Source organism: Poecilia mexicana, unplaced genomic scaffold (genome assembly GCF_051168715.1).
Source record: "Poecilia mexicana isolate PSO_F unplaced genomic scaffold, ASM5116871v1 scaffold_6, whole genome shotgun sequence".
NCBI lineage: Eukaryota > Metazoa > Chordata > Actinopteri > Cyprinodontiformes > Poeciliidae > Poecilia > Poecilia mexicana.
The window spans coordinates 21,911,110-21,937,763 of record NW_028263375.1 but is presented as its reverse complement, the minus strand read 5'-3'; the positions used below and the strand labels follow the sequence as shown (position 1 = coordinate 21,937,763).

Below are 26,654 nucleotides of genomic sequence, written 5' to 3'. Positions count from 1 at the left end.
TGGGAAATACAAACATTCTTCCATTTTCGTCCTTTTATCCATAACTTTTCCAACAATGTCTGCAGCTTAATTTGTGGTCTTGGTAAAAAAAAAAAAAAAATCTTTGTCCAAGCAGTTTCAAAATACAAGTATGATGTCAGGATAAGCAGCCAACATTACCCCACTTTAAAACAGCAGCTGATCCTGATGTTCAAACCCCCCCCCACCCCCCAAAATCTGACCTGAAATTCAAAACCGACGGTCTTTACTCTCCGTCTTGCCGTCGAATATAAAAATGCTGAAACAATTTCAAGTCGGAGTTTGATTTGGCAGAAGATAAAAGGAATGCGGGGAAACTGGGAACAACCTGCTGAGGAAATGTAAATCTGGCAATTAAACATGCATAAACAGCTCCCACTGAAACCTTAATTATTTAACGCACGAGTTCAAAGTGCTCACTCAGGCTTTAAATAACTTTCTGGGGCATAAAACGAGGCACGGAAGAAGCCTGTTGGACACTTCGTTATCGTTTGTTTTTACCCTTCGACGTCCTCCACTGATCTTGTTGCCACCCAGCGGATCTTCCTGCCGCTGGGTGGCAACATCTTTTAAAAATACAGCCGGGCCGCTCTGATTGGCTGACCGAGGCCGTCAAGGTGGAAACCACGCAGAATGCAAGAGCTCAAGACAACCCGGCTATGACAGAAACAAATAATTTTTTATTTTAAAAATATTTCACTGCTGATACATACAACACACTCTTCATACTCATATATATTTGCATAAAGTATACTCTTAACATGATAATATTTAAAGATTTGATACATTATTGTCAGGTGGGGAGAATAATATAAACAAAGGGAAACACTTTCTTGTAGTGTGCAGAGTACAAACACTGAATCAGAAACCGACTGGGACAGAAACGGAGGCCGCCTCGCCAGCTGCTCTCTGATTGGAGGGAGGAAAAGGGCATTAAAAAAAAACAAAAAAAAAAAACTGCAAAGGTTTCAGAGTTGGGCATCAAAACGTTCCACCTGCATGGAAAAAATAACACTTGCGATTCATCTGCATCAGATTTTAGAAGCCTGGACGCCATATTTGCTTTTAATCATAAAACAATGTTGGCAGGAGATGAAATCTGGATAATCTCGAGTTCAATAATTTAAAGGGTTCCTGCTGGTCTTAAAAGGTAAAAGCATTCAAAAGAGGACCATGTGCACTGCAAGAATCGTTCCAGAGAATGGCTCCCTGCTTCTGGTCAAATGCTGTGTTTTGGTCGCCTCCACGGCTTTTACTACATTTATGGTAAAACAAATATTTTTGAAGCTACAGGGTAACATGAACAAGTAGGAAAAAAAAAAAAAAAGCAGTAGTTTTAATATCCTCCGCTAATATCCTGTTCTGGAGAAATTTGTCCCTTCTCCAATTTGTGTATCTGTTATTTAACCATGTTCTTAAACCATCGGTATCCATTGATTTTTATTTACAGTTAAGTTCTTTCATGAATAATGTAGACAAATGAGCAAAAAATAAATAAATAAATAAAAGCTCGTAATTGTAAAATATTGTAAAAACGCTCAACTAAACTGCGGTTGCATTTATTTTACTTCCAAAAACCGTTTGGAAAAAACTGCTGATCTAAGCAGGATAACTAAGTGTCTTTACACTGAGGGATATTGGAGCCATCATTTTATACCCTTTTTCTATTTTGTCACATTAAACCTGCTTTTATTGTTGAAGAAAGCCATATAAAAATAAATATTGAAACACTGAAGGAAAATCTTTAGGAGGATTGACGATGGAGCCAGAGCTACAACTGAATCCTTTCCATTAAGAATCTGCGGACAAAAAAAGTATTGATCCATCTGAGATCAACTTACCCCTCATCATCAGATTTTTATTTGAAAAAAAAAAAAGTACTTGGAACCAGACAAAATGTGACTAAAGTCCAGGGGTTATGAATATGTCTGCAAGGCACAGTTTTCTGACAGCATAGTTTAACTTTCATATATATATATATATATAATATATATAAAAAAAACTAAGTTGTCAGAAGTCAAAGCAACTATGTAATGTTTACTTTGACGTATAAACACGTCGCTCCTAAATTCCCAGCTAAAGACGGAACAAAATTGCCAAACGACGAGGCAAAAACAAAAAAAAAAAAAACTCCACTATTTAAAACTGAACAGTATTTACTGAGTTCAGTGCTGTGCATGTTTTAAAGTCCTCTTTTAAATTAAAAAGCAGGCTTCCTCCTTTAGTAATTAGCATTTCTTAGTTTAAATAATCCCATTAGAAATAAGGGGGAAAAAAAATAAATCTAGCTGTAATAATACTAAAAACAAACAAAAAAAATTTAGCTTTTAATATTCTAAGTTCAACGTTTTTCAGAAATAAGCCACATTTAGTTGCAGAATCCACTTTTGTTTTTTCCCCACACAGGCAGGCGTCAAGATGCTCGAACCTCTTCTGAGTAAAACAAACCCGTCTCGGTGGCTGGGTGTGATCTGGCGAGGCGATGAGGTCATGTCGAAGACAGCCGTCATGACGGAGCAGAGAAGCGGACCCTAGAGCGAAACTTTACTCAGAGGCTTTAGCCTCTAACGAAGGTGGTTTATCGATCCGCGATCGGATCCGTCTCATTCAGCAGGTAGTTCGGTTGACAGCAGAGTGCAGCCGACGCGACATCTGCTCACTTTTAAGGAGTCAAGTTGATCGAATTTAAGACACTGAAACTGCTTTTTTTTCTTTTAAGTTCACAAACTAAAGTTGTTTCATCAGGAAGGTTATGAATGAAATTTGAGCCAAAATCCGTCAAACAGAACTGAATTTCCTCACATACAGCCTGAAGTGCTTCTTTAGAGCAGATGGAGGATGTGTGAGTGCAAACCCTGTGACCCATAGTCTATTACTCTTAAAAAGAGTTGAAATATAAATATAGTTATATAAAAAAAAAAAAACCCTGACTCTATATTGGATTACGGTCTGTTTCTTGTTTCTTTGCTGCAGCAGTTGAGAAAGCAGCGCTGTGGCATTCTGATGGCTAAAACAGTAGCAGTAGGTCTTCACAAGTCCCCTTCAGGTTTATAGAGGAGGATGTCATTCCTCCGCGTCACACCGACAAAAATGAGTCCAAATCAACATATAATGGCTTCACCTGGAATGAAACTATTGCAGCTGAGCTACAGTAAAAAATCTTTGAGGCCGGTGGAGGGAGAAATGACAACCCTGTGATTTTAGCAGAGCTTTTTAAACGTTGAAAAAGCATCAAAGGACTGTCTTCCATAGTGTTTCGGGGACCTGTTAAGACATTCCAGGATATACATTTATGTTTTTTTTTTAAATCACCGTTTCATTACGTTCCACGTGAAGCACTGCAGGCTGTGTTGGGTTAAATGTTCTGTTTTTCATCCGTTTGTCAAATGGAACGCAGAATAGTTGGGAAGCAACCCTTTTTCACGTAAAGATTAGATCAGGAAACATCAGCAAAGAGGCTGTTTTAAAAAAAAAAAAAAAAACGATGCCCGAAACTAGAATGCACCTTGCTTATTCCAAGTAAACTTTCAAACCGATTTAAGTTTGCTTCCAGCTGGCTGGAACAGCCATCTTTAGAGGGGGGGGGTTGGTGGGGGTGGCGCTTCACTTGTGCACAGTTACGGGGGAAACCTGGACATAAACGACCGCAGCGTGGAGCAGAAATCAAGCGCTCCCCACTGAACAACACGTGATCCCACAACAAACTGCAGTCTTTGGAGTCCTGGGTGGGTTATTTGTTGACCTGTGTTTGTTGGCGGCGGTGGGAGTCCCAGAGCCACTGTTGGACAGGGGTCAGTCGGAGAAGGAGCATCCACATGTTAGCACCACAGTTCTGTAACGTATGCTTCCATGATCTGGACGACTTCCGCCTCTCGCCGCGCCCGCTCTGCAGGCAACCAACACCGGAAAAACGATGAGTCATTTTGGTGCGGGAGCTTTGAAAACCCTACCCACCCCCAACGGTTTGTCGGGCCCACCTACGAGGAATGATGAATCAAAAGAGCAGGAGTGAAAGTCTAAACGAGCGTCCAGCCTGAACTGGACACAACATCTCCTCTGGGAATAAAAATCTTCAGTATTTACAGACTCAAAATACTCTTTTTAAGACGCCACTCTTCTTTTTCTTTCCTTTTCGGTGTAGTTGTGTACAGGCGGCAGAAAACTGGAGATCCAGTAGAGGATGGGGGGGGGACAAAAATAAAGAAAAAAATAAAATAAAATTTGAATGACCGAACTCTCTCCATCAGTGGCTCCAGATCTTCCCTTCCAGATTCCTCACAAAGGCCAAGGTAGGTCGCTGAAGTCGACGGGGCCGCCGAGGCCGGCGTCCGCCTCCAGCAGGGACATGATGACCGCCATGGCCGCCTCGTCGTTGCTGGGGCTGCTGGAGCCGGGCTCGTCCATAATGTCTATGCTCAGGTGGGAATTATCACCTAAACAGACGAGCGGGATAATGAGGAAAAATTACGTTCAGGCACAAAAAACACAGCAGCCGCCTAAAGTGTAAGTATTAGTGTCGCGACTCACTCATGATGGACTGGTTGGAGTAAGGGTAGCCCACAGAATCAGGTCCAGGGATTATCCCTGTGCTCGGCAAGTCAGGGGTCCCACCGTTCTGAATCTAGAGAGACCAAAACCCACAGGTTTAATGTGAAAGTAAGACAAGACGCTTTTCAGAAAGGTTCCTAAACGCGAATGCCGATTACAACATCACAAGATTAAAAAAAAAAAAAAAAAAAAGAACAAATGTTGCCTTTTTAAATTTTTTTTTTTTTACTCAACTTTAGGCATGGTGCCCTGTTGTGTAGACTTGGAATGCTATTGGAAAGGAAACGTGCATATAAACTCCCCCCACACGGTGACGAGCATTCAGAACCTAAAAAACTGACTGAGTCGAGATCACTGTGAATCACTACACCCGATTATCCTAAAAGCAGTAAACGGTCTTCAAATTTTGGGGGCGTGATCTGTACAGGACTGAAAATGTGCTATGCAAACACAATTACATTTGCAGAAAACATTATAAAAAAAAATCCTGCCTTGCTATACGCCGTGTGATTACATATATAGAAAATCTGGGATTCTCTGTATGAATAATGATGTGAAACCAAAGACTCAGGATTAAAATGTTTGTATATAAATTGCCTGTTTTTTGTTGGCAATAAAGTAAAAAAAAAAAAAAAATAACTGAAAACATACCTATATTAAGTAACCCTATAAAATAATCAACAAGGTTGAGCTTTTTTTTTTTTTTCCATGTTTTTCATTGTCCGGCTCTTGAAGGGTTAAATTAAATCTCTGCAGTAACATGTGTCATTTTCTGTTACCTTCTTGCCCCCTGGTGAGCAGGTGTCGGGCGGAGGGGTGCTGGTTATATTCAGAGGGCTGGAACCACAGCTGGAAGGAGATGAACCTCGAATCCTGAGAGAGAAACAGACACTTTCAGTACTCCTGAAATAAAGTACACCCCCAGGGCTCAGAAGAACAAAAAGAATCCCAGCTTTGTTCATTTTAATTTTGTAAAACGGACAAAAAGATTCAACAATACAGACGACCTGAGATCAAAACGGCTCCTCGTTGTATTAGACACACATTGCAGAGGGAAAACCAATAAAAAAAAATAAATCACATTTTATTTGTGTTTGCACAGCTTGTAAAGCTGAGTTTTGCAAGCTGAATATACCCAGAAAAACTTGTAAGAATGTATGCGATTACATTTTTCATGTAATGGGGAAAACAGCATCTGGTGGCAAAAGCCATTTCTATGTAATAATTCAGCAGGAAGGGAAGATGTACACCGTTCGTCAGGGTCACGCTGACTGGTCAGTACGAGGAAGTCCCATCACTGATCTGTCGAGATGCTTTGACTGCTTTCATTTACATCCCAGCAACGGAGTCAGACTGACTGACTAGATGGAAGATGAGTTTTAGATATCCTGCCAAAACTGCACTTTGCCAATTGGCCCAGCAAGCTAGCGACGTGTTAAAAAAACAAAATGCAGTTCAGATAGTTAAAGAGTCTTAAAGGGATTAAAAAAAAAAAAAGAAATCGGCCGTCACAGCCAGCAAACTTTCCGTAGTAGCCTTTAGAAGAAAACCGTCTTTGTTCAGTTAGATTAATCAGATTTCCAGCTAAGTGTGAGTCAGACACTAATGCCTTAGAAAAATATCCCCACAGTTCTTCCAAGTTTTTAAACTGTCATACAGTTTGCATTAGGCACCGATTGTAATAAAGGTTCATTACAGAGAAGACCTTTCCCATTTGAAAGACCTACGGCAAACGGAAACGTTTAATGTGCACCCAGCCCAAGGAATGCGTCGTAAAAACTTGGTTTAATTGAATTTCACAATGCCACACTGTCTCTTCCATCAGATACTCATGGAAAAAAATCAACAGTCTCCATCTGACCGTACGTATTTTAATTACAACTCGGACGTCAATTCAGTTATTAACCACTCATGGAAATCAGATGTTTAGTAACTTTCCTTTTCTACATTTCTTCAAAGAGCCATCGAGATGACCTCACGTGCGGTTTTATGAGTCTTATTTTTGTGTGTCGTTTCAGGAACTGACGGTCTGACGGGACAACGTCCCTCCACACTTTCCTGCTGTCCGACCGTCATTTGCAGCACAGGAGGGTTAAAGTTAGTTATAGCTGATCTGCAACATTTTACAGCAAAAAAACAGAAGGACTTAACACCTAACAATGGACGAGTAGTCAATTTATGATGCAGTCAAGTTCCACAGAGTCCTATTAACGACTGAATTATTGGCTTCAAGTGTGTTGAAGCAGACAACAGTAGCAGGACGTCATCCGCTGAAGACAGGAGTTCAACACCCCTGACCTAAAGCATTCTCACTCACTCTATTTTGTCTCTTTTTGTGGACACCATGAGTGTTATCCAATCTGTTGTCTAGGCAACCACAGAGGCATTTTTCATATGATGAAGAATGATTCAGTACAAACCGTGTGAAATTACATACCAAAGGTCAAATTCTGTTCACAATTTCCCCACAGATGCTCCCGCACCGCCATCTCGAACAGAAGGCTTTTAATAGCAATTCAATCACGCCTTGGCTTCACGTAACCGTCTGCCTTACGAACCAGGCCCGCATTGATTTTCCATTACAGGAATATATCTGCGTTTTCCTGCTTGATGGGTTTTGAAAAATGGCACGGGCTCGATCTGCTCCCTCTCACCTCTGAATCTCCATCACTTCCTCCGCTATCATGCGTCCGATCTTCCCGGCTCCCGCTCTCGTGCCGCCTGGGATGCCGGGAACGGTCTGCAAAGCCCGTCTCCCCCCACCTGAAAAAAAAAATAAAAAAAAATCGTCAGGAAAACAGGAAATATGTCATCTATACAGCGCAAAGACATATAGGCTCATGCCACAGGGGATGCTTCAGCGTTAGCATGCATCTCTTTTTAGCTATTTTACCCTCTGAGGTCAGAACGCTGTCCATGCTCTGCGGAGACGCAGCCGACTGAGGGTAATCTGATCCTTCCATTATCGGACACCTGCAGGGGGGGAAAAGCACAGATGGAAAGATGATCCGCCTTCCAGTGTGAGGTCTGCAGGGATGGAGCTAAAGCTTTCAGGTGTGCAGATACTCACGATACGACCGTGTTGGTAGAGACGATGTACTCCACCTCCTTGGTCCAGGGGTTCATGAAGCTGAACCATCTGCTCCTCAACGTGATGAAGGAGCCATCTTTGATTTTGAATTTGTAACAGTTGGTGTTGATTTTTTCTCTCATCTGCAGCACTGAGGACACAAGAAACCACAATTTATGCTTTACTCCCCCCTTCTCCTCTGCTGGGATTATTTGCGTTATTACTGTGCTTCACTTTCAGACGATACCTTGTCTGTGACACTCGGCCAGGTGGCTGATGTCATCCTGGTGAAAATATTCGTAGAAGGAGGTTCCGAGCAGCTCTTGGGGCAGGTAGGCGAGGATAGCTGTTGCTCTGGAGACATGGAAATCGTTGACTGTTGATGGAGTTTGACTTTTGACAAGTTTAATACAGGCTGCACAGTGGCGCAGTTGGTAGAGCTGTTCTGGGTTCGATTCCCGGCCCCGGTCTTTCTGTATGGAGTTTGCATGTTCTCTGACTTGGTTTTCTCCGGGTACTCCGGTTTCCTCCCATAGTCCAAAAACATGACTGTCAGGGTTAATTGGGCTCTCCAAATTGCCCCTAGGTGTGAGTGTGAGTGTGTGTGTGTGTGTGTGTGTGTGCATGGTTGTTTGTCCTGTGTGTCTCTGTGTTGCCCTGCGACAGACTGGCGACCTGTCCAGGGTGAACCCCGCCTCTCGCCCGGTAATTTCCTGCTGAAAATCCCCTTCAGTAAAACACTGATAGGTCAAGAGAAAATAATTGCCAGACTGGTGAACAGCAGCTCAGTTACTGGAAATTACCAAATTTCTCTCTAAACGCATCAGAAAGAAACAAAGTGCATCAAAGAAATCAAGTGTGAGCTCTTGATTCTGGATTTAGTAGAAATCTGATAAAGGTTGAGCACAATAAAGATTTATTTATGAATAGTTCGAGGCACAACAAAGTGCCATCATGAAAGGTTTCCTGCCCTTAGAAATGACGCTCATTGCCATTAACAATATTGTTAACAAGCCTTTAAGGCAGCCACAGTTAAAGATTTCCTGCTGTCAAAATCCATCAACAATCACACAGATTTTGTTTAAATGATCATTATTAGTCCTAATTTTTTACTTAATAGCTACATATTAACCTGCATCGTCACCATATCTGTAATAGTCCTTATAAAACCTGGTCATATCAAATTATATATAAAAAAAAGAAATTGTTGTAATAAGACTTTCATCTTTAAAAATATATGGAAAACATTTCAGCATAGAAGCCAAGCAACAGAACTATAAAGTAAAAAAGAAATTCCCCCGTTCTCACCTCTGGTCGACAAAGACAAACTTGCCGTCGATGGCGTGCCTGGAGACGTATTCTGTGGGCTTCACCCTGATGTCGGCTGGGCTGGGCTGGGGGACGATGTGGGGGTGTAGGCGGCCGATGGCCACCAGGCAGCTCAGGTTGCAGCCCTCGTTGTCGGGCTCGTTGTCTTCGTCCAGCCCCATCTTTGTGGGCGGCCAGCTCTTTAGGTACCCTGTGCTGTGGATGGTGCAGAAGCTCTTCCGGTCAGCTGAAATGAGACGGGAGTAAAAAAGAGAGAGAGAGAGAGAAATAAACGCAAAAAAAATTAATTCCTTTGCTAAAAAGTTGAAATTACATATTTCAATTCAATGAAGTTGAAATCAAAAGGCTTGAATTATGATAATACATTCAGATATGTCTACGTGTTTATGTTCTTATTAATGTAAATAAAATATTTAGAGAGCAATTGTTTGCTTATTTGTCATGTCTTGAGAACGAAATAACGAAACTAGTTTATTTACTTGTGTTCTTAGCATGATACACATTTGGGTCTCATGTTAAAATTGTATAACAAGAATGTTATTGTTGTGGTCTTATAAGAATAAGCAGGGATGCCAATGGCATAATTTGCTGGAAAAAAATATTCTATCAACAAAACCATAAAAAATACTTTTACATTAGAAAATACTGACCTAAATATATAAGCTAACTGTATATACACTATTTACCTTACTTGAGTCATTAATGTTTAAAAACTTAATTTCTGTGGACTTCCTTATTGTAACAGGAAGTGAATTTAAAAAAATAAAAATCCAACTTGGCAAACAAATGTAGCTATCATCCTGTAGTTCTTTCCATGAATGGCAACAGTAAAATATTGTTAATCATCTTTGTTTCTAAACATTTATGCACACAAAAACATTGTTTCTTAGCAACAGCATTGAGACTCATTCTTAACTAAATCTATCAAGCTTAAATTAGTGTATTTTATTTGTTTATCTCAAGCTGCAAAAAAACAACAAACAAGAAAAACACAGAGACCGAGGAAGCAGTGGAGATTATTTAGTCTTGCGTAAGAACTGGACTTTCTTACTTTGCTTATTTGAGTTGTAAATTTGCATTAGTTCGCTCAACCTCTATTCAAAGCAACAACCACTGAAACACGTTTCCTTTAAATAGGTAACTTAGTGCATGACAGAAGCTTTGTGGTACCAACACTGAACATCAGGAGGACGGCAAAGTGCATCACAAACTATTCAGTGGAATGCTAAAATGAAAAATAAATTTACAGTGGCTTTATCCATTGTGCTGCATGACTTTACTCTGCAAATGTCTTCAGAAATCAATGATGCTTCAGCAAATCCCACCAATGACTAAGCCGGGGCACACACACACACACAACCATCTGTGTGACTCATTTGTCCTCAGGCCTCCGCAGCACAGAGACCTTGTTCCAGGAAAACCCTCCGATGATGTAAGGAAGATTTTGTATTAAAAGCCAATGTAAAAAAATAAATAAATAAAAATAAAAATTATGCTGACTAGATTAAACACACATAATGGTGAATGGAATACACTTAAAAGTGGAGAATTTAAGTAATTGCAGTTTTACTGAGACAAGATTCCTGCAGGTTGATCAGCAGTGGAAATGCAGAATATTGACTATAAAAACGCCTCATTCAGCTTTAGTGGCAGGACTTCCAATGCACTGGGTGCTGCAAAGTAACACTGCAAGAGTGATTTCACTGTCAAATATCAAGCTTCACACATGACTCACAGCTAGGAGGTCACAAGTTCAATTCCAGGACAGAACCTTTTAATGTGGAGTTTCTATGTTCTCTGTGTACGTGCAAGGGTTTCTCTGGGTGTCTCACAATCCTGATTTAACCTGTATGTTAAATCGGGTGTTGTGGACGAACGCATCCATGAGCTGAACTCACATTTTTGGGAAATTTGAACAGAACAAAACGGCTTAAGTGTGAAACGTTAAGTTAATAAAACAGTGTTCTCTTTTGGGGGCAAACTAAAAACAATGACACTTTGGTTCAATGGCAAATGTTGCATGCACCACAAAGAAAGAGCGTCAGCCGGATAGAAATGCACACCGCACTGTTCAGATTTTAAACATATAAATCTGAAAACCATGCAGCAATTCTCTTCCATTGCGTTACTCTGTGTTAAGAGTATCATAGGAAACAACTCCAGTTAGTGCTGCTGTCTGGAAGGTGAACAAGTTCAAGCAGGCGAACTTCCTCTGTTTTCTAATGGAAAAACTGATCTGCCAACCGAAGTGTGATTCCTTTTTATAGCTAAAGAGGGAATAAACATAAAAAAGACTTTTAGTTTTGTAGCAAAACTACATCTTATGAATGTGAGGGAAAGTGAAGAGAGAACTATTGGCAATATAAAATGATATAAACCAAAAAGTAAGGTATTAAGGCAGCACAGGAAGGCTGCAGGTGTTGCTGTGAGAAACCCAAATTCATTTTGGTTGACAGTTGCAGACGTATGTTTTTCCATTTCTCATTGCTACCTTTCTTCTTGGAGCAAGTGGAGGGGAAGTCTTTATCTTCTACTTTGACAGAAGGCCTGTTGCACTTCATCCTGCAGAAGAACGACCGTCTGGCTCCAGAACAGAGTCGAGATGGACCGGGAGTGATATCCGTCTTCACAGGAAGACCGGCTGAAATGACAAACAACTCAAGTTAGGACAAAAGCTTTGAAAAATGCTATTTTTCCCCCCACACACTTTTAAAAAAAAGATATACGAATTAATTGTAAAGCAATCATCCTTCTGCTATTGTTGAGACAAAATTCAGTCGCTAGTTTTAGCTGTTGACTATTTTCCGTCACTTCTTACTCATCCAAATAGGCTTTGCAAAATTTCAGATCTCCTCTCTCCCCCAGAAAGTAATGAAGTTGAACAGTTTGTTTCTTATGTCTGAATATTGCTGACTGTGGCAGGGTTTGTCCCCCCCACCCCTTCGTTGGGATCACAAAGCAGATTAAGACATAAATTCAGAGGGAGGATCTCAAGCTCTGCAAAACAGATGATATGTGCTCGTCCTTGCTTACTTTTAGCGTCAATAAGTCTCTCTCGTGGCGCTGTATCTGAGGACGACAGCTGTTCTTTGACTTTAGCGATGTCCTTGGGGTGAAGGTAGTCAAACAGACTCTGACCTATCAGGTCATTCTGGAGACGACAGCAGAACCAGATGATATATGAAAACAAAAACAAAGAACATTTGCATGGATCGCCAAAACTGATAAATTTGTAGGCTCTGTGTAATTCGGTTGTTTTACTGTGACGACAGCATGCAGCGAGTTGTAAACATCGTATCTTCCTTTTGGAAAGCAAAGTGTGACTTGTGCTACTCTATCAACATTTAAAGAAGAAAATGAAGATGTTTTCTTGAGAACATCAAATATGTCTTACAATTTACCTACTTCTAGCATATTATTGCTTTGATTGATGATGCGTACTGTTTGCTACTGTTGGAAATACTCTGGACGGAGGCTAGCGGTTATGATTAGCTTCATCATCTCAGATGAACATGGCTCAGATCTTGAAAGTTGTTTCATCTCTAACATTTTCAATATTATTTCTACGTTTGCTCTGTAACTCTGTGTATAATCACTTGGAATGGTCTGCATATTTCTGAGCTTTTAACACATTATTTATGTTTTTAAAAATTTTATGTGTAGAAAGGTGAGGAAACAAATGTTTTTCAATACTTGATTTACCTTTTTTTTTTTTGCCATAATTTAGGTCTTAGAAAATATCAAAGGTAATTCATTTTCCCTCACTCTAAGAACTGTAATATAATATTTCCCTCTTGTTAAAAGTATACATTTCCAATAAATTATCCATTTTGTTGTATGGTGACTTAGTTTATGACGCTACTTGTATTCCAGCTGTGGCATCTTATGAAAAGGTTTCTGAAAATGAACAGCTTCAGCAAAAAATCTGCATCACACGGTGTATTAAAAACTCAAAATTGATCATACACGCATGACATTTCATCCTCACGTCTCTCCGTGTTGCATGTCGGCATACCTGGCTGTAGTTCAGAATCTTGTACACAGATTCGGAAACAAAAAGGATTTTGCCACGATCGCAGCCGACCACAAACAGGAAACCATCAGCAGCCTGCATTATAAATGCAAAACAACACTATTATAGAGACAGCTGCTTAATGCTTTGACTAATAACACTGGCAACTAAACTCAAACTGTAAAAAGTACTGCAGGAGCATTACTCACTCACCCTTAGTATCAAATGCTTCAGTTCATCATCTGACAGAAAGGAAGGTTTGTAGTTTGCCTCTGTGTATGGGTTTGCCGCACCTGAAATCAGGGCATCAGTGGATATCCATGTAATCATTTTTCATGTAAAAGATAAAACCACTTCTTTTTAATCAACAGCAACTCAATTACCTTTTTTTTTTTTTTTTTTTTACAACCAATACAGTTCCATATTTGTAGTAAGTCTAATAAAAACTCGGCCAAACATAAGTGAACTAAATGTTTGCGCAGCTGCTGACATTTCTGGCTTTCATCACCAATTTTCCGTCCGCTGATCAGTTTTGGAACACACTTTGATGATCTTTGGAAATGGGAGATTACAAATGACCAAATGTTCTGTCCTCATCAACAAGAGCAAACGTCCAGGAACTGTGTTATAAAATGACATTCCAGCCAAGTTTCCTGAAACTGATTTTATCATATTAAAAAAATAAAACTGGTAAGAAATGATTGATTAAAAATGATTTTTTCCCCCTTCCTTAAGACCAAATAAAGGGTGAAATCGTATAAAATTCTTACTTTGAGTAGCAACTAAAGAGATAAGATGACTAGACATATTCCACTGTATCAAAACAAACTAGAACATTTGAATCTACTATAAAGAAGTAGTTTCATGGTTGTAATAGAAATGAAAATAATGATATTCTGCAGTTAAAAGAAACTACTTCTGTATTTCCATTACACAAAATATTTTAGTTCATTTCAAGCTCAGGCTTAAAAGAAGCCCAGTTAACTTTTCTAGATGCACCTTTGAAAATCAACTGTACACTTCCAGATATCTAGTTTATTTTGTTTTTCTTAACTTCTCCTGTATTTATAATAGACTTTACTCTCTCAGCGAATGTTCATATACCACTAAAATACATTTTGCCACTTATTCTAACCTCTGAGTGTCTTCATGTGCTGCACCGCCATACGCAGGACCGTCAGCTTATCCAGTTTGCGGGACATTGCGTTACAGGTGGGTACGAGAGAGGCCAGCTCGTCGATGAAGCTGTTCATCTTGTCTCTCCGACGTTTCTCAATCTGACTGTGAGCCTCTCTGTGAGGGAGGAATACAGAAAACCACAGTTACTCTTTCTTGCCAAAACAACTAAATCCAGAATCCATCACCGATATCAACGAAGTGAACTAATTATCCACAGAGCCAAGCTGCTTTCTTGTACTGTGAGTTAGCAAGCAGTCAAAATAAAAATCGTTCGGTGTGCAATTCATCCTTGATTGTAAGAAAGACGAAAGTTGAGAGAAACCAGCCAACTTGCCTGTTCTGCCTTCACATTATCGACATGCTATATCAGATTTTAATTAACCATTAGATGTGCCCTTACAGGGCTTTCCTTCCTAATAACTACGTCTTATGAAGCTCTGTTTTCAATCAGGCCAGTGGCACTGAGTCAGTGAAGGAGAGATTAGATGGTAATGAGAGAGAGAGGAAAGAAGAGGAGCAGCATTTGTACCTGGCATTCTTAATCCTGCCCTGGTGGTCACTGCAAGGACAAGAAGAAGCATTAAAAAGGAAAAAAAAAAAAGTGATCCTGCCAAAATTACATTATGGTTTCTGCAGGTGCAGAGACAAAATTGTGAGAATTGAAGAATTTGGCCCAGAGCAAACCTAACAGGTTCTGTAACCTCATTTTATGATTACGCAACAAGGTCAATGGAAGATTTTATTCAAATGTACAGTCTGTCGAGCCCCACTTCAATTTTTCTCTTTAAAGAAGGCGCAACAATGGGGACAGTTTCCACTCCACCCAATTCTTCCTGCTTAGAAAGAGGTCTTGATTTTTTTTTTTTTTATATAATCATCCTAAAGGGCTGAAGTGTATTTTCCAACAGTACATGACAATTACTGACACTTACGGAGTAAAATAAACCAAATGTCATTGTCATTTGTGGGCCCCACAATACTGTATTTTCCAACCAGTATTGTTGAAAAAAACATCTAAAATCCACAAAAAAAAAAAAAAAAAAAAACTTTGTTTACTACAGACTTCATAGTTGACAGAAGAAATCTGAGTATCCTGTGAAAGGATTTGGATTCATTGGCAGCTTGTAAAACATTAAAGGAAAGTTCTGTGTGCTCCGGGGTAGAGGTGTCAAGCTTTAATCCTTGATGTATGGCGTCTAAAAATGTTTAGATGTCTACGATAAGAAAAATGGATAAGAAAATGGCTTAATATATATATTTAAAAAATAAGATCCAACATAATAAACAAATTAAAAAAAAAATTAATTTAAAATATCAATGGTGACTAATTAAAAAGCCAGAACTTTACATGGAAAAAAAAAAAAAGAGTCTTACCTCCCCAGTTTATCCTTATCTAGATCCATGTCACTAAAATGGAGGGGGGAAAAAAATATTTCACTGAAAAATATTAAAACAGCAACAGAATTTCAGTCTAATTAAATACCATCATGGAATAGAACATTTGGTTTATTGATATTTTCAGACTTGTTATAAATAAATTAACAGAATATTTTTTGAACTTACTCAAATGAGAAGCCATCAATTCTGGAAAAAAAAAAGTAAACAAACATTTATTAATATCATTGAAACAATGAAAATGTTTACAATCTCTAAGATGTGAAGAAATACAAGATGTGAGTGTTTTGTTTCCTGTGTTAAATAAGATCCAACAGAAACAGAAGAGACGGAAACATGTTTCAGTTCATTGCTGCGGTCCGACTACCTGCTGCTCTTTGAACATGAACAAATGAGAAAACTTTGTGGTCTTTTGTGTCCTTACTGGTAGTCCGTGCTGCTGCCTTTCCTCTTGCGGTTGTAGTCCATGCCAGGCGTGCTGATGGAGCTGGAGATGAGGTCAGTGGAGCTGGGGGACATGAAGTCAGTCATTGTAGACGAGATGTCCATCCGCTGGTCTGCCATCAGGTCATCTGCACGGCAAAGACCGAATGAGTTAGAGAGAAGAGAGGGCCTTTGCATCCATGTGAAATTATTCAGCAGCAGGAGTTGAGAGTTACCAAAAACTTTGAAATACTCAAAAACGATTTGGGATAATATGTTGTGGTAGAACTACAGCTGCTGTTAGCACCAAATAGTAGATGGCTTCTTGCTCAGCTTCTGACTCCCTTGCATGTAAATCGCCATCTGTTCTGAAATCATAATGTGCTGTGAGGTTTGCACAGGCAACCTGGAGCAATGTAATCAGACGACAAATGCCGAATTACTGCTGCAGCCCAAATTAGAATGTGATTAAAAATGATTTATTTCACCAATACAATTCTAAATGTGGACAATAAATGGATTCAACACACACACACACAGAGTGATGTTTAAAGTGTTTATTTCTATTAACATGGTCAAAAATGGTTTAAAGCTGATGGAAATCAGTCCTTTTATCAGAAACTGACTCTGAATATTACAGCATTAGAAAAATAGATTAAAGACAAAAAATATTTATATTTTGGCCACTTTATGGCCAACACAATCCTGAGCGCTAACTTGTCAGATGTTGAACTGAATGTTACCAACACTATCCATAGCAAGGCTCAGCCATAAGTGGTCCATGCTGAGAAAGATGGTTGTTAGTGCTGCATTTAAAAATATTAAAGTTTGGTGAAAGGAAAAAATACAATTTTGTAGAAAGAAGGTTCATATGTAGCAGGAATGGAGAGCTTTGAGAGGATTGTGAAACCACAATTAACATGTCAGCATGCCGCAGGCTGATTGCCTCTGTATGGATGACATTTATGCAAAAAGAAGGCCAGCAAAGTATTGAGTGCATAAACTGTATGTGTACATGGCTATTAGCAGGCCAAGAAGTTATTTTAATTTTCTGAGAAACTGAATTCTGGGTTTTAATTACTTTTACACCATAAACGAAGGATATACAAAATACAAAATCATGGCCACTATTCACGTTAATTACAGAAATAAGTCTAATTTATTAAGTTCCGCCTTTCTAGATGTGGGTACTCTATTATCAGAACTCAAACTCTGCAGATTTGCTCAGAGCCTCTGACAAACGGCACTGATAATTGAGGTCTAGGTACTTTTTGCAACGGCGGTAATTTACATAAATATCAGCAGTTTCTTGTCTACATCTGTGCATGAAACCTCAGTTATATGTGAGCACAGGGTGCAAGAGCAAAGAGACGGTAATTGGTTGCCAAAGCAAATTTGAATTAGGCAAATGTGCAATCTCTAAATTGCTGCGATTTACAGAGTGCAAACATCCTGTGGCGTCTCAGTGAATCGAGCTCTGACGATTTGGTCCTCATCACATGCACTCCAAAAAGGAATAAGTAAATTGTGCACAGGTGAGTCAGACCAACGGCAAAGGTTTCACAGGAGCGATGGTTGTTATGAGCGAGCGTTCACATTTGTAGGCACGACGCTGACTAACAAACCACAGCGTGTGGAGGACTAGTCATGTTTGTTCTGACTGCAGAACTCTCAAAATAATGATGTTGAAATCATGTCAACTCTGGAAATATCTGAAAAATCTTCTAGAGTTGAATAAAACACCGCGTGTAAAGAAAAGTTAAGAGTTTCACTGCTAAAAGGCCACAGCGCGTAAAGAGGTCACACTCACCACAGATGTTCATCACAGCCTCTGTATTAAAATCATCTCCTTCCATCCAATCTTGAGCCCTCAACTGCAGACACACAAAAGGATCCGTTTTAAGACCTTCAGACGAGAGATGTGGAGCTTTTACAGTCAAAGTACAAAGACTTTTACCCGTTTAGACAGTCAGACGTTCCAGTAATCATAAAATAACCAGAAGCAGCAGGGCTCTTCAATTACCAATACAGTAATTAGTAAAGGAGGTAATCTGTCAGATACAACCAAACAAGCGAGTTATCTGTCAAATTAGCTCATTATTAATTGCCGACTCAGATTTTAAGAAATTGAGGTAGGTCTGGCTGCAAACTGAGCCCAGATCATCACCATTCCACCACCGTGCTTTGATGTCAGCAAGACCTTTTATGCTAACTTGCCGTTTTCGCTTCTCTTTAAACCTGCAGATTAGCAATATAAACAAATGTCTGCGTTTTGATCCGGTTTTTACACAGAACATTGTTCCAAATAATAATAATAATAAGAGGTTTGTTCATATGAAGCTTTGAAAATTGGTAGCTGTAACAAACTCTAACTTGTTGAGGAAATGACTCACAACTTAAAAAAAAGTTTTTTTATTATTATTATTATTATTATTCCTTTGCATCACTGAATTAAAATGCTGGCAAATGGTCAGCATACCTAAACAGATGTATATTTGAACTGAAAATACTTTGCTAATCTTCAAAACTTTGCATTACAATGTGAAGTGATTGGCATTAAAGGAGGATGCTGTAATGTATTGATCTGTATGATTTGTGATCCATCTGAGGAGGAACGTTTCAGGCAGAATCACCATGTTTCCTTCCTCTACCCTTCAGAAAACACCTAGTCCACATCGGTTATATTTTTGGAGGGAACCTGTGTGACAAGTGGAAAACAGAGCTGCTTCAGATACCTGGAAAGGAAACTTGAACAGGCTTCCTGGACGCGCCCCGGTGTCGTCTGGATCAGTTTGGTCCACTCCGTTCTGATCTGCTCCGAGTCTGGTTTGATTCAGTCTGACCTAGTTTCGTCCGCTTTGATGTGGTTTGCCTTAATATGATCTGATCCTTATACAGCTGGTCTGGCCTGTCTGCCTCTTAAAAGAGAGGGGGGGGAAAAGACCGAGTCAAAAAGTAATCTCTTGTAAGAATACATAATAAAAACACATTAAAAATATGTCATCTGTGCAGTTACAGTGGTTTTGTGCAATTATTTGAGAATCCTGCTAAAACGTCCGTGACGACAAAACCAGATGCTCTTGGAAACTTGTCTGTAAGGCGTAAACACTCATTCAAAAAGAAAGGTGGCTCACGCTAAAGAGACTTCCAAGTTAATATTTGTAGTTCGCATTCAGTCCTTGTGTTTTGGAGAACACTATCTGATAAAGCCTGCACTTTTCTTTTTTTTTTTAATCTTAAAGCAAAAGCAAGCATGCCAGTGCTTTTACTAATTTCAAGTCCAGGACAGCGGTGCCATTTCTGCTAGCTGGTTTCTAGGCAGTTATATACGGAATGCCAGTGAGGGCAAAAATTTGTTAGGTTTTAGGGGAGTACAGATATAAAACATAACCCATTTCCTTAATTCATATAATTATTTGCCCTTTATTTATCAAATAAGTATATACAAACATATTTTATTAATAATAAAAACATCTGAACCATCTCCATCATGTCAAGCAGATGGGGCTCAAAGAGAAAGTTTTTTTTTTTTTTTTTAATTGTTCTTATTGTTTCATCATCTCACCCTACAATGCCACAAGCAATATTATAAGCAATACAGGATCAATTACTCCTTTTTATGCTAAAAATGACTGATCTGAGTGCTGTGTATGTATTGGCAGGGGTGTGGGTGGTGAGCTGGAACAAATTATTTTCATGTCTTTTATATTCAAGATGTAAACTGCCTGTTTGGACAATTCAGCAAACATGCTGAGGAGAGAGAGAGAGAGAGAGAGAGAGAGAGAGAGAAGGGTTTTCATGGGTTGAAGTAAAGGAATGGAAAGAAATAGTTTTTACGGGAAGCTAAAAACTATTTTTTAGCTTCCCGCAAAAAAATGCGGGAAGCAAAAAAAAAATGTTTTTTTGCTCAAAAAAAACATTTTTTTGAGCAAAAAATGTTTCAGATTTTTTGCTCAACTGTGTTGCATAGGTGATTAGATTTCCAAGTTGTAAATAAATAAATAAATAAAATCTAATGGAACAACCCCTAAAATGAATCTCAACTTGGAAAGTTGAATGTCTCCATTCCACCATGAGTTTGAATTCATTATGACTGCTGCAAATATATGATGCTGTAAAAGTTGCATGAGTAAGAAAAAAAAACAAAAAACAGAAGAGGACTCAATAGTTTAAACCTTGTATTGGTAAAAACAGGCAGCCTCATCACTGACTTGCAAATCCCACTTGTTTTCCAACTTGCAACTACAGCACACTCAATTTTGAAGTAATATCCAAGTTTAGAATCAAATTTAGGACTTCTAAGACTTTTTGAACAAATTAAATGCAACACAACCTAACACCCGGTATTTTGGAGCTTATTATATCTGATTAATAAACAGATCAGAGGTAAGTTTAAAACATTCATTTAAATATGGTCAATAACAAAAAGAGAGTTAAAGTTGAAAAAATGGCCTCTCAAGACTAAAGAACTATTTTTGAGAACCAATTTAAAATGTTACAAAAAAAAAATCTCTGCCTCTTAGCATGTAAAAAACAGGGGAAAAAGTGTATTGGGGGAAAAAGTGCCACTAATCAATATTTATACCATTTAACAGGAAAATGTTTAACACAGAGAAGAAGAAAAAAAACAAGTTCACAAAAAGGCATTAAAAAAAAAAAAAAACACAGGCTGTTAATAGTTAAATGCATGACCAGAGCGCCCCACTATAGGGACAAAGCAGTGATCCAGAAAGGAGGGGAAACCCACCAAGTCATGATTGAATACTAAAAGGAACTGGTGCTGGAATGGAAACTGGGTCACTCAGTCTCTATGGTCTCAAACCAGTCAGCCTCGATTTCCATCCACCACCTACTTCTACCTCATCAGTGAGTCAGCAAGACATTCAGCTCTTTTCTCCCTGCTCCACACTCCACACCCACTCAGAAATCCTCGAGCAGCCAGCAGACCTGCTGATGAAACGAGGAAGGATCCTCAGAGCAAGATGGCTGCTGGAGCTTCTCAACGCTTCCACTTCAATCATGACGGTTTTCCAGTTTGTTTTTTACAGGCGGAAAACAATTCAAACAAACATATCTGTTTACATGGTCGACATGTTTTCACAAGGGCACTGTTGGGAAATTCTGTTGACGAAATTACACATTTCTGGGGGGGAAAAAAAAAAAAAAAAGATAGAACCTATGTGGAATTTCCCCTTTGTAATTGTCAGAGGACACAAGTTGGCCTAATAGAAATAAACCATTTCCAAGATTTTCTGGGTCAAATTACATGAGTGTTTAGCAAGCATGGGAATGAGAACAACAAGGTAACATCTGCACATCAATTAAAAACAACAAGGAGAAGATGGATTACAGCCACAAAAGCAGAAAAAAAATGCTTTTTTTTCTGCAGATGAGAAAAAGATATGTTTTAATAAAAGAAATTCAGCTAAAAAATTACCAAACGCCACACTAACCCATACCAGCCAAATAAAATTAAAGCTACTGACAGGTGAAGCAAATAGCTTTCATCACATTAGTCCAGTAAAATGTTGCTTACTGAGATTAAAGATGTTACTCCGACAAATGTTATCCTTTCAAGCACTTTTATGACCAATCCCACTCGCACCATCACTTTAACTGATCCACTTCCCACTTCAGTTTCACTGAACACTTCACTGCAGTTCAACAAAAAGACAATGAATCAAATATATCGGATAAAAATCATAAACTGAGCCTGAGGTAAAAAAAAAAAAAAAAAGAAAAAAAAAAGGTTTTAACATTTTTAGAAATTTCTTAACCACACGGAGTCTCTGATGATGGACTGCACTCACTCTCAATAAATCCTGAAAGCTTTGACAGTGAAGGTAAACGGCACAGGAAATTTACTCATTTTATGACTGAGTTGTCCAAAAGTCTAAGCACTGAGGCATCATGTTATTTCTTCATCAACAGACTTTGGACCCAAATTGATGGAGGAATCTTCCACCTAACCTGAAAAATCAGGGGCTAAGAAAAGAGCAAACTATGCAATTTTTGCGTTTTTAATAGAGCTAATATTCAGGTTTGAGCCATTTTAAATGAACTTGAACATCATTTCCACAACCGAGTGTCATGAACAGTACTAATAATATTTTTAGATCCATTTTCATGTCTTTAGGGTCTCATTCATGTCTTTTTTCTATACAATATAGGGAACAAAGTTGCATGCATGTTTTTCCAAAGAGTTTGTTTCACTTTATTTTAAAACAAAAAGTGATGTTATCTAAAAAGGACTACAAATGTCTTAGTTTAGACATTTGTCTAACATGATAAACTGTCTTTTTACAATGGTTTTGCACTGCAAAATGAGTTTTATGTATGTGGACAGAGGGCAAAAATGGCTCTTAGCATTGTAAAGGCTGCAGACCACAGTCCTAAACACAGGCTTCTTTTAAAAACAGAAGTCCAGTGTCCACACACAGATTTGAACAGCAATGCCCTTGTTTTCAGAGTTTCCTTCGCTAAAAGAATATTGGGAAATACTGAATACCCAAAGTGAACAGAGCAATGGTTTTTAGAAAAATATTCAACCTCACCAGACAAATAAAAACCACATATGATGCCATTTTAACATCTGAACTCTGGCAATAAAACAAGCCTGTAAAATAATCTCTAAATGATCAGCCATAAGTCAACGAGTTCATCTGCATCAAATGTGTCATTCAACTCTGCGTACGTGTACAAAAGGTGACGAAGCATGTTTAACTCGTGAAGAAAAAGCACATGGTCAATAAGGATGGTTCCATCCAGACCTTATCAGACACTCCATTTCAGAATAACATTATGTATTGTTTGACTTGGCAAAGCTTTCTAGTTGTGATTGCTTACTGGTGGCAATCAATAAACACTTTCAGGTGCGTGGGAGGGGAAGCCTTGCTGCTGATTTGCAAACACCTAATCAACAAACTGATCTCTGGTATTGGAACATGTTCCCGATCGAGATATTTTTGATGCATCGGTAGTCAGAACGGGTCACAGCATCAGTCGCACATCGCCATCATCAACTGACCATCTTTGGTTACAACATCAGCTGCTCTATAGCACATCTGCTGTCAAACACTGTGCAGGAACCTTCCACCATGTCTATGGTATGGAACTATTATAAAAAAAGAAGCAGCAGAGCAAGAGCCACTTAAAATGTTGGCAATTCAGGTCTTTAAAAAAAAAAACAAACAAAAAAAAAACAATAAGCTGCTTGTGATACAAGTATTTTTGCTATAGAAGCACATTGACTTTAGTAGACTTAGATTAGCCTTTATACAATTTATCTGTTTCTTTACAACTTTTTATGAAAAAGCGGAAACCCAAACAAGCAGAATGCTCATAAAAGCTGGTGGGGGGTGTAACAAAGCCGCAATCTTCACTGTAAAATTTTATTGGCTTTAGTTATTTTATTAGCATGTTTTGATCTCAATGAACATTCCCTGCAATTTACATCTTTGGGTGCCTGAGACGCTAAAGCTGAAAGTTTGGCGAGGACATTGTACGTCGGTAAAAGGAAGATTTTGGCCAATTGCCATCATCAAAATTTTGAGCAATAAATATTTTTCTTACGTTTTGCTAAAAGGCATACAAGTGACATTAACTGAACAGTATTTAGCTACATTCAGTGTCGAATGGCAGTCTTGAGTAGCAACAAGGAGACAGAAGTGGTGACTCAGCATTTAATTTCATAAAAGCAGATAAATAGGTCAATGTGACACAGAGTTAAATGACGTGATGATAACTTGAATGCATCACTGGTGGACTTGACGTCAGAAATGCAGACAAGATGTGATAATCCGAGGGCACATTCAGACAACCTACAAGAGAAAGCCTTCCACCTCTCTAGCCACAAATTTGGCTTTTCTGTATGACTCATCAAGTTTCCATACTGAGAAAAAAAAAGAGAAATCACATAATTATACACAATAAGTCACAGTGGGGCAACCAGGCTGACCACAAGTTTTGTAACAGTTTCTGTCGCACCACCCACTGTCCTACTTTTATCCTTGGCTATCACTTTGTTTTTTTTACCGAAATCACTAATTGTCTTTGTAATCGAGTCTTTATAGTCAACAGCTTTGGCAAATCATAACAGCAAACTTATGTTATCGCAATGCCTTCGTGGCAACATTCCAGCACAGATAAGGACTCGTGTGTATTGCTTCTTGTTTAGAAACAAAAAGAACACCACGTGTAAGTCTGAAGTTCACCAAAGAACTCATTTCTGTCACGAAAGGGTTAATGCATAAGCTGCTGATAAAAAATAAAGCCACAAAATGAATGCCTATTTATAAAAAAAAAAAAAAAAAAAAAAAAGTTGTAGACTTTACAATCCAACTGGTATGAGCCACACGTAGTTGAAATAAAATGCCAAGGACTTTATTAAAATCCATTTTACTTGCACGTTTACAAATTTAATGTTTCAAATTGGAAAACCAGAGTAAAAAGGTCCAATGAAACTAGAATTCCCAGCTGGAAATTCATACGGTCCGACGTTTCTTCCCAATCCTGATTTCAAATGTTAATATGGCCACCTGCCACATAAAACCAAAAGCACCATCAAAATGTTGTTTAGCACGTTTGCTTCACATTAAAAGCATTCACACAGTAGAGCCTCCTCGAGTAAACATGTCGCTGCAGCGTTTGCAAGTTCAAAATCCAGGGAAAATCGTTACTAGTTTGTGTTGTTATTATGCGTTAGCTCGGTGACCAAGCATGTCGGTTATCAACTTCCACTTAATTGGGACACCACTAAGTTTCTTTTGAGGTCATTAGCAGAGTCAAGCTCAAGCTTGACCAGTAAATACAGTAAAAGTTGCCACCCACACTTTTCCTGGTCCATCACACACTGCAGGTAGTGCAGAGTTCTCAAGATATTTTCACTTTTCTGTGAAGTTTATTAAAAAAACAAAAAAAAAACAAAAAAAAAAAACTAAAGTGTTTGAAACTCTCATTTTAGGTGTTGATAACTCAAAAGGTACCAATAGTACTCTGACCTCTTTATTGATGATTACACTGCTCATTTAAGTCTCCTTAAAAAAAAACAAACAACCACTTTCATTTGCAATTTCAGGTCACAATTGCGAGAATTCCCAGTGGTGACATAAATACACAAAAGCCTCCATGCCATTATCAATTTTTTAATCAATTTTGCAGATGGGGCTAATTAATGATGTTTTGGTTAGAAACCTGTAAGACAATCAAATGGTTTTTAGATCATGTACATATATAGCAAAAAACAGTCAATTCAAGTCATATCCTAATTAATCCACAAAAGATCCAGTTTCAAGATCCAAAAAAAAGAAACAATTTCCTAGTTGGGGTTAAAATGGCAAGGTGAATGTTTTGTTTCCAGGCAGAATATTATGTTGTGCTGTTTTTAAATATGAAAATATTAAATTATCCAGTTATGACAGTGATCTTTTGTGCTAAATAAGAAGTCCATGGCAGATCAATTGGGTGGCATTTACTTGAATGCAAAACATTCATTCAAGGCAGTTTGTTGTCACACCAATATCTGATCTTTTCTTTCAATAAGGATTTTTGTATTAATTGCTTTGGGTCATAACTTTTTAGAGGCTAGCATATAAGCTATAATTTTTTCTCATTTATTTTTTGTTCTTCAGAATAAACTCGCATACATAAATACGTATTTTATCCACAGCAATAAATTAATCAGAGTCAAATCCTTGTCTAAACAGAAAACAAAAACAAGCTCATGCTCATAATATTACATAGTGAACATGATATCAATGATTTATTTTAAAGTTGACGAATTTGCACTGATTTATCACCCTCACGAAATTATGGAGAAAGAGTGGTCGCCACATTTTTATTATTAAATATATATCTATAGCCTTAGCCAAAACCTCTGATGTGTCATGACGTTTTATAACCAAAAATACGAGTCTGCCCTTTCAGAGTAACGTGTCCTCACTGGTTTGGGAGTTCAAAAGTTATCGCAGCAGGATAGATGCTCTCGAAGACACGGTGTACTAGATACCCACCAAGGCCTGTTTACATTGCTAGCGTGCTAGCAGCAGTGAAAACTGAGGTCATGCCTGGCTAACATTTCAACCGGCACATACCTGTGACCGAACATAATTAAAGTCTCAACAATTTCTGGCAACAGCTGAAACCGTCTCCCGGAACAATAGCGTTGTATTCATCTTTTCTCGACATGTACAAATTGTCTAATTGGCTAATATTAGCATTTTGTAACAGCTAGCAGCGGAACGCAAACTGTCATGACTTGGCCAGTGAGCTAACGTCCCTCCTTCTGCTCCACAAAACCGCACTGACATGACCACAGAGCTGGGAAAACATCGACGATATCCATCACGGATTAAACGCCCGGTAAAGCCGCAGATAATTGTTATTAATAAAGCACAAAATCGACAGCATATTGTACTTACATGTACGATAAAGTCCGTCTGTCCATTGAAACTCGCTCGTAATATGTGATAGCAACACAGAGAACTGTGACATAAACGATTTTCAATCGGTGACCTAGTTTCTCTTCGCCGTCATGCCTGTCGGACCACTAACCTAGTTTTTCAACCAATGGAGTTCGCCATTCCGCCGTCGGCGTCGCTCAAGCCAATCAGATGCAAGTTCAGGATGGTGGAGTGTGACGGACGCGGAAGCTAGCCAATGATGGTGAGATTTGAACGGAAT

General features: G+C 38.7%; 1 protein-coding gene across 1 annotated transcript; it reads right to left on the bottom strand.

The window, feature by feature from the left end:
* Positions 1–676: 676 nt before the first annotated feature.
* Positions 677–26,551, bottom strand: bmal1a (basic helix-loop-helix ARNT like 1a). Its single transcript, XM_088006406.1, has 20 exons — positions 26,393–26,551; positions 18,710–18,892; positions 17,785–17,848; positions 15,976–16,123; positions 15,720–15,740; positions 15,531–15,563; positions 14,686–14,715; positions 14,113–14,270; positions 13,191–13,270; positions 12,981–13,073; positions 11,999–12,116; positions 11,457–11,606; positions 8,945–9,191; positions 7,884–7,990; positions 7,637–7,787; positions 7,460–7,539; positions 7,221–7,329; positions 5,346–5,439; positions 4,546–4,639; positions 677–4,451 (listed from the first exon to the last, which is right to left on the bottom strand). The coding sequence occupies exons 3-20, from the start codon at positions 17,828–17,830 to the stop codon at positions 4,294–4,296; spliced, it is 1,917 nt and encodes a 638-aa protein (XP_087862532.1). The 5' UTR covers positions 17,831–17,848; positions 18,710–18,892; positions 26,393–26,551; the 3' UTR covers positions 677–4,293.
* Between the last annotated feature and the right edge of the window lie 103 nt (positions 26,552–26,654).

Excerpts from the sequence above, each read along its gene's own strand:
- bmal1a (XM_088006406.1), bottom strand. The coding sequence starts at position 17,830 with ATGGAAGGAGATGATTTTAATACAGAGGCTGTGATGAACATCTGTG. Across the intron at positions 9,192-11,456 it reads CACTTGCTCCAAGAAGAAAG|CTGACCGGAAGAGCTTCTGC; the intron begins GTAGCAATGAGA and ends GTCTCATTTCAG. Across the intron at positions 4,452-4,545 it reads CTCCAACCAGTCCATCATGA|GTGATAATTCCCACCTGAGC; the intron begins GTGAGTCGCGAC and ends TCGTCTGTTTAG.